The 11993-nt window shown below is 31.3% G+C and overlaps 1 protein-coding gene across 1 annotated transcript; it reads left to right on the forward strand.

Moving 5' to 3' along the window:
- Window positions 1–322: 322 nt before the first annotated feature.
- LOC108341703 (G-type lectin S-receptor-like serine/threonine-protein kinase At1g11330) lies at window positions 323–3408 on the forward strand. Its single transcript, XM_052878907.1, has 7 exons — window positions 323–1560; window positions 1684–1791; window positions 1876–2078; window positions 2152–2362; window positions 2445–2682; window positions 2761–2911; window positions 2996–3408. The coding sequence occupies exons 1-7, from the start codon at window positions 360–362 to the stop codon at window positions 3302–3304; spliced, it is 2421 nt and encodes an 806-aa protein (XP_052734867.1). The 5' UTR covers window positions 323–359; the 3' UTR covers window positions 3305–3408.
- The last annotated feature ends 8585 nt before the right edge of the window (window positions 3409–11993 follow it).

Consider the following 11993-nt stretch of genomic DNA (forward strand, 5'->3'; position numbering starts at 1 on the left):
TACTTCTTTTGACAAAGTTCTCTTTTAATGAGAATTTAAATGAATTTAAGTTTCATATTAATTATAAATAAAAAAGTTAAAGAACACATAATGAGTGTTAAAGAACATATAATGAGAAAGATTCATAAGTTTAAATGTAAATTTTGACTTGTTGAATTTGACTTAAATTTCACCACATGTTTAAAAGTTAGTTAACTCTACTTGTCTTATAGGTTTAAGTCTTGTCTAAAATTTATTCACAAATGGTGTTCTACCTGTATGAATATCAAGAGTGCATGATACACTGGCAATTGGTACAGGTTATGCGATTCATTAGAAACATGTTACCCATTTTTCTCATTCTGTTGTCGAACTTGTACATGATTTATGGAGCTGGCTTAGACACCATTACAGTGTCTCAATTGATGTCAGACCCTGAAACCTTGACCTCTAATGACGGCGCATTCAAGCTAGGATTCTTCAGCCCTGCAAACACAACAAATCGGTATGTAGGGGTTTGGTATCTCACTGAATCCAATGTCATATGGGTGGCCAACAGAGACCGACCGCTAGAGGATTCTTCAGGGGTTGTCACCATATCCAGTGACAGAAACCTTGTAGTACTAAATGGAAAAAAGCAAGTTGTTTGGTCATCAAATGTCTCAAATATTGAGTCCAATACAACTGTGCAACTTCAAAATACTGGAAACATTGTCTTGCTGGATAGCCTCACAGGCAAGACAATTTGGGAGAGTTTCAAACAACCCACTGACACATTCCTGCCAAGCATGATAATCAGCAGCAACCAAGTGACGGGGAAGAAAGACAAAAAGACTTCATGGAAAAACCCTTCTGATCCGGCCGTTGGAATCTTCTCGGCCAGCCTCGAACGTCTAAGTCTTCCTGAAGTGTTTGTCTGGAATCAAACACAGCCGTATTGGCGCTCGGGTCCATGGAACGGTCAGGTTTTTATTGGTTTGCCAAGGATGTATACTTCTGCATATCTGAATGGATTCAGTTTAGCAAGGGAAGATGATGGAACTGTCAGTATGGTCTATAGTTTGCCAAATCATTCTTTCTTTGGAACCATGGCCTTGAGTTCAGAAGGCAGGCTAGTTTACAGCTCCTGGATGAACAGACGTAAAGTTGGGAAGCGGGTCATTTACTACAGTAACTGTGATATTTATGGCTTCTGCGGCGCTTATGGAAGTTGTGATCCCGATAAGGTGCCAATATGCAGCTGTTTGAGAGGGTTTGAGCCGAAAAACCGCGAGGAATGGGATACGCAAAACTGGACAAGTGGATGTGTGAGAAAGGAAGCACTCAAGTGCGAGAGGAGTGAAGCCAGCACAGGAGACGGGTTTGAGAAATTGCAGATGTCTAAGGTGCCAGATTTTGCACTCCAATCATCTGTTTCTATTGATACATGCAGAACAGAGTGCCTGAACAAATGCTCCTGTACAGCATATGCATATGATGCTGGCATTGGCTGTATGTCTTGGAAGGGCGAGTTAATTGACATTGTAAGGTTCTCAAGTGGAGGACTCGATCTTTACATCCGCCAAGCTCCTTCAGAACTCAGTAAGTACATACAAGTTTTGTTTCTCTAATTTGTTTAAAATCAGATCTTTATAAATAATTCATTCAATTTTTAGTCTAATATCTAGATTCTATTGTGGATGTGTTAATTGCTGAACAATACAGATGGGGGGAGAAACATGACATCAATCATTGTAGTTACAGTGATAGTGGGAGCATTTCTTTTTGCTACTTGTGTATATTTTTTATGGAGATGGACTTCTAAGCGTTCTGGTATGTTTGCTTGTTCAGTTATTGTCCCTTTTCTTTCCTCCGTCAATTCATTCTGTTGATTTTGGTTCGTGTCCCTGATATCAGCAAGAACGGAAAGATCACCATCATTGGTGCTGAGCATAAGGGAAACCCATCCAGAAAAAAGAATTGCAGGTTTGAGTGGAGAGCTGGAACAAGTTAAAATCCAGGACGTGCCAGTATTTAATTTTGAAAACATTGCAACTTCAACAAATCACTTCAATTTAGCTAATAAGCTAGGCGAAGGTGGTTTTGGTTCGGTGTACGAGGTAACTGTCATGTGAGGTTTGATTTTATCAATACTATGTGCAATCTGAAGTTTTCCTTAACATTTTCTTCTAGGGAGAATTAAAAAATGGGCAAAAAGTAGCAGTAAAACGACTTTCAAGAGCATCTAGGCAGGGGACAGAAGAATTTATAAATGAAGTGACAGTAATTTCAAAACTTCAACACCGTAATCTTGTAAGACTCCTAGGTTGCTGTATTGAAGGAGGGGAGAGGATGTTGATATTTGAGTACATGCCGAATAAGAGTTTGGACTTTTATCTGTTTGGTTAGTCCACCTTTTATTTCGACAAATATGAAAAAATTTATATTGCTTCCTGAGATTACCTCACTTTCTATTGTTTCTGCAGATCCAGCCAAAAAGTCAGTTTTAGATTGGCAGAAAAGGTTTAACATAATTGAAGGAGTCTCAAGAGGTTTGCTTTATCTCCATAGAGATTCTAGACTGAGGATAATACACAGAGACCTGAAGCCAAGTAATATCCTGTTGGATGCAGCCCTGAATCCAAAAATATCAGATTTTGGAATGGCCAAAATCTTTGGGGGCAGCGAAGATGAGGCCAATACTAGAAGGGTTGTTGGAACATAGTGAGTGTTCCTTCTTTTCATTCAAAGTCATATTTTGCCATAAATAACTGCTAACTTCATTTTGAAATTAAAATACAGTGGCTACATGTCTCCTGAATATGCGATGCAAGGACTATTTTCAGAGAAATCAGATGTCTTTAGTTATGGAGTTTTTCTGTTAGAGATCATTAGTGGCAGAAAAAATTCAAGTTTTGGAAACGAAGAGGAGTCACTGAGCCTCTTAGGATATGTAAGCCTTTTGTTTGGTTGTTTCTTTTGGTACTATTTACAACAAAAAACAATGGTAGAATTTATTTGTGTTTTGCTTGTTAAGGCATGGAAACTATGGAACGAAGGGGAGATTGAATCTCTGATTGATCCAGAAATATTTAATCCAGAGAATGTTGAACACATATTGAGATGCATACACATTGGACTTCTTTGTGTGCAAGAATTAGCGAAGGAGAGGCCTACTATGGCCACTGTGTTGTCAATGCTAAACAGTGAGATTGTTAATTTTCCTCCTCCTCGACAACCAGCGTTCATCCAAAGACACACCGAGTTAGAAGGAGAATCGTCTCAGCGGAGTCACGAATCAAATTCCATCAACAGTGTCACTGTAACAAGCGTGCATGGCAGATAGATGATGCTAACATAACATGCTTGAAATAGCTGCACTGCTCACTCATTTTAGTCAAAATTGTCAACTAAATTATACTGCTATTTATATATATAATGAATGTAAAGTTTGAACGTATAACATCTTGTATAAAGTTTCTTGATGGATGTTTCAGACTTTTTGTGTCTGAACATAAAACTGTATTTATTTAGGGAGTAGTAATAGGGTGACACGCCTACGTGTCACTTACACTCATTTGACACGGTCCACGTCAGCTTTTTTAAAAAAAAACTGCAAAGTGATGGAGGGTAAAAGTGGAAAAACACCTACTAGGGTTTGTTTTTTCAGAATCGAAATCCCCATTTGAGTTTTCTTAAGAAACTCGATTTCCACCACTGTCATATGGTTCTCAGTTTCATCTTTCAGACACCTTAGTCGTTTGTTGTGAACGTTATTGAGGCGCTTCATTGGTTTATTGTGGAGGCGTGTGCTTGGTGTATCGATTTGTGTCGCGCGTTTCGTCTTCGGATTTTACGGTACAGGTTTTTGATTTTTTATTTTCTGTCTTAGGCTGTGTAGTTTTTGTCGCAATGTAATTTTTTGCTACATCGGTTTATTGATGTGGGGTTGTGGGGGACCAATCTCTGATTTTTGGGTTGATGGGAGGTGGGGTTGGTTTGTTGGTGATGTGTTCTATGTTGGAGGTGGGGTTGGGGTTGCTTTGCTGGTAACGTGTTTTATGTAGGAGCTTTATGTGTGGTGCGACAGGAAGCAGAGTAGTAAAAAGGTTGAGACTTTTGAGTTTCATTTTGACCCTAGGGTGTAGGCGTGATACGGGGTCCATTTGGTTTAAAATTGGGGAGGTGGTTTTTTACACTTTTGAGTTTGTTTTTGTCGCTATGCCGTTGACTGAGGTGGGTTTTTAAGACCCTTTATGCATGCATGAGTTGAGTAATGAGCTGCAGTAAGTGGTTATGTTGTTAATCCTATGTGGTTATTTGTAAATCTGGTTTTGTACTGCCGTAGAAGTTTTTTATATTCAATGAGACAATGAGAGCCTTAGAAACAATGAGACCCTTCACAACCTGCTAAGCCAGTGAGCTTGCAGGACAACCTTTTCTTCCACTCCCAAACGAAATCAGATTGCAATATTCTCCCTGCAGTAGCTGGTTATCTTGTTAGTCAGATGTGGTTATTTGTAAATCGGTTTTTGTACATCTGTAGCAGTTTTTATATACAATATCAATGTCCACATTTTAAAGTGCAATAAGTGGTGTTATGGTTAGTTATGCATGCATTAGTTAGATACATTGTATTTTTTGGTACAGTAAGTGGTCAATGTTCAAATTTTGATATCACGATTCCACTTTATGCATGCATTAGTTTGATAAATTGTATTTAACCAATTTATTAATTTGAACATGTGACTGTCAAGTGAGATACATAGTATTATACAATCAATTTTATTTTGTTTTGTTAAATTTGCAGGATATAGTGATATGGACAAAGAAGTCAGTGAAATGGTAAGTATGGTGTATTTTTATTAATTTACTATTAAATATGCACATTGTTGTATTGAATTAAGTAACATATGGTTTGATTTATACTTGCAGGCCTCACTTAGAGTTAGGCATCGAGTCCAGACACAACATATAGTTCAAGTGAACGATTGCCTATCATCCTTTCAAAAGGAACGTTTAAAGTCAACACCTTTCAAGTGGTTGGTGGATATGGTTGATGATATGGTTATTTCTAGCCCTATTCTTATAGAGTTAATCAGTAGGTGGGACGTGGTTCATAAGGCGTTTAGGATTAGGGAGAATTTAGTGCCTTTTAGAGTTGATGAAGTTTGTTTTTTTTTAGGTTTACCTAATGTTGGTGAGAGTGTTAATTTAGAGAATGATGTCGGTGGCATTGTCAATGACTTGTTTAAGGATGAGGACATCACAATTTTAAGTATAATGGAAAAGATGAAGCATAAGACATTTAAATCCAAAAGAAGTGTTGACATGTTTTGCAGGTTGTATATTTTGTTAGGTTTTGGAGCATTTTATTTTCCTAGGAATAGTAATGTGATAAACAGTGTCCCTTTTAGTAAACTAGATAACATTAATGATCTAAATATATACAATTGGGGTGATGTTGTACATGGTTTGATAGTAAGTAGTTTGAATCGGGCATGCAATAAATACAATAGCAGATCTTACCACGAAGTTATACACATGGCTGGGTGTGCAACAGTTTTGCAGGTATGTTTATACATTCATTTATTTAACTGTTACAAAATAAATAATGATATTTTTTGAAAGAGATATAACTATTGTAATGAACTTTACAGTTGTGGGTTGTTGAACACATCAGTTTGTATCATCTTGATGGACGATGTATTTATCCCCGATTTCTTCATTAGGTTGTTATTAAAGATAAAAGGAAAAATGCCCGATTACACAACGGTTGGTCTTCTTTAAGTATATGTTTGTATTGTTTTATATGGTTTTTGAAAACAGGTTATTAATTATAATATTTCACAACTGTAATACCAGATCTCGAGTCCAGAACCAGAGAGTTCTGACGGGGAGGAAACCAGAGGACGCTGCAACCGTGGTGGTGTAGAAAACCAATTCAATAAATAACCACTTGTATTGTTGTAGAAAACCAATTCAATAAATAACCGAATAAAGTTGTCCATAAAGTTAAACACTTTTAATTTTCACCAAATGAACTTCATATAAAACTTATAACATAACGAACATTACATAAGCACTTAATGCAACAACAAATTGATCAACATAAGTTAAGTAGTTCACAAATTTTTCTAAATAACACATCCATGTAACCACGCACAATATTCGACAACAAACAACAACGATAAATCTGAAATACAGGCAAGGAAATTATGAAAGTTTTAAAGTTGTTGCATTTATATTGTTCTTCTTTCATCCAGTGCCTTCAGGTTTGTGAAGAGGTGGAATCAATTTCGATAGAATGTCATCAACGGAGCGTGTTGGAGGCTTGTTGGTATCAATTGGTATTGATAGACGTACTAGGTCATCAGTTGGGCCCCCAATATCACTTCCAAAAACCTGCACAATCCGAGAGTATCATTTAAAGTCATAGAAAAGTTTACAACATATATAACAGTACAATAGAAAATTGTTCACAAAAATCCCTTTTGCAAATAAGCAAAGCAAGCCCAAAAACACTAAGGACAGTAAATAATCCTACAGGTTTGCCCAATCCAGAATTTTATCTCTCACGACATTTCCCCCTTTAGTCTAGGGTTTCCGAAAATAAACCAAAAATATAAAGAAAGATAGACAAATTATGAGAAAAGAAGAAAGGAAGAAGAAACTCATACTTTATATTCTTCAAACGGTACAAAGGGGAGAAATTAGAAAGGGGACAAACCTTCCGCGCTCCACATCGATGACGTCCGGTACGAACTTTTCCTTCGGCTTCACCTTCGCTGGTACAAACTTTTCCGATCACGTCCAGCCTCTGGTGGCAGCAATGGAGTTCTCCTTTTTTTTTTCTCCCTCGATCTCTCTCGTTCTCTCGTTATCTCTCGTTCTCTCTCAATCCTAACCCTAGCTCCAACTTTCGAAATTTCAAATTCCACACACGATCCTAACGCAGCAAGTGAAACGCAACGTTTCATTTACTTTTTTATAAGCCAACTCAGCACCAGCCCATAAACTGAAATGACCAAACTATCCTTCATGATGTTGACAATTATCGGGTCCCACCGCGTGTCAAATGAATGTAATTTGCTTTAACCATGTCAAAGAATCATTTTTGTTATTTAGGTCCAACAATCGTTGGTACAGAGGCGTATTATTGGATAACGGATAACGTCAGTGTCCACCCAAAAGTGGGTGTTTGGTTGGATCCCAATCCCCTTTTGTATTTAGAAACATGATACAATCTTAAGCAGTAAAACTCTTTAAATTTACGCCATAAAAGTTTATACAATCCATTCCATTCACACTGTTTCCTCGTACACCTTTTTCTTCAAAGCAACTCATCCCGTTTTAAAGGGTTTGCTGTTTTGGAAAGATTGGGAGGGATGAATTTGTACTCATTTATCACATTTAAATTACTCACAAATTTTTTCTTTAAATTCATTCATATTCAGAATCATTTAAAACAAATAATATAACTTTATGTTGAAATTCATCCACACATTTCTCTCTCAAATTCATCTTATAAGTGTTTAGAATACATAAAATTTTCATATAAATTTAATAATTATTATGTTTTAATTTATCATATTTTATAAGTATATCATCTTTTAGTTTATAATTATAGAATGAGGTACTAAAAAGAAGAAAAATAAAAAATTGATGAATTTATGATGATTTGTAATAATTTCTCAAAAAATTAAAGATGATGTGTCTAAGCTTCAAATTTTGCAGCCATGACTTTATCACGATTGAGTTTCTTAATCCAATTAAATGTAAAAATATTAAATAATAAACCTGTAATTTCTACTTTAGCATTTACACCACTATTTAATAAACCCTAATTTCTTATAAACAAATGTAAACTTTATCATAAATGTATTGAGAATTAAGTTGAAATCTTTAAAATGACAAAAAATTAAATATTCATGTTTAAAGTTGAATTTATTATTTGTTTTATCATAAACTAATTATCAACTAATTAAATATTCATGTTTAAAGTTGAATTTAAAGTCCAATAATCAAATATTTATAATCAACTAATTATCAATTAAGAATGAGAAAGAACAAAATAATTAAAAATAAATATATTAAATATAAAAAATTATAAAAAAATTAAGACACGTCCAACATTCATATATAAGATAATTAATTACTTCTATATATTCTCAAGATGATTATAAAATGTGTGAATTGGAAAATAAACAACTTGCCGCACCCATTTTGAGCATGCAATAATTTATTGGTGAGTAAATATAGTCTTTTGTTTAAATAAGTTATCGAATTTCAGATTATGAAGAAACCCCTGAAAGATTCTTAAGCCATTATTAAAACTTTTTTATAGTGATATTAGTCGGTAATAAATATTCTATATTCTAATACGATAACAAAAAGTTGGTTACATACTTTACTATTTGTCTATTATTGTCTTATCAAAACAATTTTTGTTATGAACTTTACTGTTATTTTCTAATTTGAGTATATTTGATCAATTTAGCTGATATTCCAAGGAATTGGTAACATGTCAACAACTTTAAAACGTAACTTTTACAAAAACAACATTGTTTTCATCTTGTTTTATTTTTTTATAACTCGTTATTATTCCAATATAAATTTAATAAATCAAACAAGTAAAATAATATTTTTATAAAATTAGGAAATAATAAAATGTTCAGTTGAAGAAAAAAAAAAACAAATTCATATACGACAAGAAAAATAAGTGAATCGTGGGGCGTGTCAGTTAGTTTAGTTGCTACCGTCCACTTGCAGAATATTTGGACCCATTTTTCTTATTTGACTTATCAAAAGTCAAAGTCAACTTCTCATTCACATCTTAAGATTTCATGTATATGCTAAGGTATTTTTCATCCAATAGAAAACATTCAAGAGTTATACAAACCAAATTCTACTTTGATTCTAATTCTACGAGTATTGATGTTTGAGTATAATACATATCACAAATGCTTTTTATTTAGATTACATTTTTTTAATGCAATATGTCATTATTATAAATTACTATTGTAATGGTAGGCATACAAAATCGAATGAATAACATATAATTTCTTTTTGAAAATGAAAAAAAAACATTAAAATATCAATACATATTAAGTGGAGGTAATGATAATTAAAGATGTGTTATTAGTAAGCTTTGAAATGACATTGACTTTTTCTTTTCAAAATAAGAATAACTCAAAACAAGAGAAAAAAACTTTCAAAACTTTATAACAGGAAGAAAAAGTCATTTTATAAATGTAAATAAGTATCCTAAAAGTTAATCCAACTCTTTCTTTTTGTTTCATATATATTGTATTAAATTTGTTGCTGCGGATAAGTTTGACGGTAATAGGGAGGGAGCATTTTTGTATGGATATATATTTCTAAAGTCATAATTTAATCTGTGGATAAAGTGTTTTTTTGTTAGTTGTTTAAATGTCTTAAATCATTATAATATTAATCAAAATTAATTTTTATTATAAACATGATTTTTAAATTATGATAGAAAATAACCATAAATAATAATTATGACTACAAAAATAAACGACAACAAATAAACTAAATCATTAAAAAACGTTAATGTGAATGGATTAGTTTTCTTTTGTAATAATATATGGTGTTTAATACTTATTCCAATAGGCAGTGATATGTTGACAATGTAATAGATTTATACAGTCATATGAGGATTATTGTCTTATATTTCTTTTATTTTATAATTACAAAAGTCAAAACAAGTTCTCAACAAGTTATATGATTATATGATTGTGTTTCCTTACAAAATTTAGAATAGTAAAATTGGTTGGATGGGCAAGCCAACTACTAATTTGATAGAGTAAACAAACAACTTTAATTTTATTTGACCTGTTCATTTATTTTGTTATATCCTATTTTAATTAAAAAAAACTAAGTTAATGTTGTCATAGAGATAGAAAATATAAAATAATATTAAATTTTAAATTATTAATTTTTTAAAAGAAAGTTTATATCATTAACTATGGTAAAATAATTTTAAATATAAAAGTAATAATTTCTTAATTTATCTAATTATATATATTAATTAATTGATTATATATTGTAAATGTTTATATAATTACACATATGTGTAATATCTTAAACTTATAATGGCTAAGCATTCACGAATGTTATAACAGTACGTATGTTTCAAATATTTAAATAAGAAAATTAAATTTATTATTTTTCATATATATATATATATATATATATATATATATATATATATATATATATTACTTACTTACTTATCTATTTCGTTTATTGGGTGAAATATCTTTATCATCATATTTATTGGTTTACCATTTTTTTTTCTGATATTTCTAATTGTTAGTTAGTTAATGTGATTACAAAACGTAATCACTAAATATATATATTATTTGATAAACAAAAGTACTTTATTTGATAAATAAACATATATATATATATATATATATATATATATATATATATATATTATTGGGCGAAATTTAACGCCAATTCAAAATAAAATAGTTCTGTATATTATTATTAATCTTGATAAACTTCTGTATTTTTATCTTGACGATGTTTAAAAAATAATCATTTTACAATAAAAAAAAATTAATATATTTATATAAATATGAATAAATATTATTTATAGATATAAATGTTAATTTATTTTTGAATTATCTAATTTATTTACATGATTTTGTTTTCACCTCCATCATGTATTCTGTCTCTTGATAAAATTCATTGAAACTTTCATACATTCGTAGTTTTCAAGTTTTTTTTTATTTTACATAAGTAATTTAGATGATTAAAAATATTTTTTACTAAGATGAAAAGAAAATTCATAAATTTAAATTAGAAAAAATGAATTAATAATGGATTCAACATTGACAAATAAATTCATAAATTTATTAATAAAAAAAGCATATCAGTTATGTAATGAATAATAATTAATTGGGTATAATATTTTATATACAATCTATCGAAAAGTAATTTTTTAAAATTTTAATATTTAAAAAAAATTTCAAAATGAAGGTATAATTGTGATTTTCTTTTCAAATGAATATTGATAAAAATGAAGACCAAAATTATGCAAAAGTATGTTATGTGAATAATATGCTATTTACAAATATTTTCGTTCGAACATTCCTACTATGAAAAAAATTGTATAAAGCGCGGAGCCTAACTTACGATGTGAAGTATGAAGGACATACGAATCACATTAAATCCATGCTTCTCACCATATATAACACGCAACACCGGCCATAATAATAATGTTACCAAGGCTGAAATAAAGAACAAAAGAAATAAATTTTTTTTTTTAGTTTTAATAGATAAAATATCAATTCGATAAAGATAGTACATTATTTTAAATTAAAATTAAAATTTAATATCTACTTTATTACTTGTAACATAAAATCATTCATATTTTTTTATGCTATAAAAATTTAATATCTACATTAATTTTATTCCATTTGAAGGAAATACATCTTAACTAATAGATTTATGTTCCCTTCATTATTCTTCTAAGTAAAAACAAAATTTGGTAGTTTTATTTTTTTATGTTTGATTCACATTTAAACCACCAAATGGGTAAAAGTCATATTAAGTAGAAGAGAAGAAAGTGTCAGAGATGGCGACTGTTTATTGTTAAATGAAGAGGTAGTTTATTTGTAAGTCATTGAATTGTGTGTCGTATAGGTTAACTTAAGTTTAAAATTTGACTTAATTATTTAAAGGAGTCGCGTTTAATTTTTTCTTTATTTTTGGCAGGCACCAAATGTGACATGATGTTCTGAATCAATCGGCTGAGAAAAAGTAGTAAAACAGGTAATTATTCCTCCAAATTCAATTCTATCTCCCTTTTACGAAGACTTTCTACATATCTATCAATTTCTCTCAGTCTAGATTTTTTCGCCATTGTTTCCATTTTTCATATGATTACTTACTATTCTTTTTCCTTTTTGTGCTAAGCTTCACTGTGAGAAATACAGTGCGGTAATGTGTATCAGCTGGAAACTGGAACCTTCTTCCCACTGTGGCTTCTAATCTCTCTC

Source organism: Vigna angularis, chromosome 6 (genome assembly GCF_016808095.1).
Source record: "Vigna angularis cultivar LongXiaoDou No.4 chromosome 6, ASM1680809v1, whole genome shotgun sequence".
Taxonomy (NCBI): domain Eukaryota; kingdom Viridiplantae; phylum Streptophyta; class Magnoliopsida; order Fabales; family Fabaceae; genus Vigna; species Vigna angularis.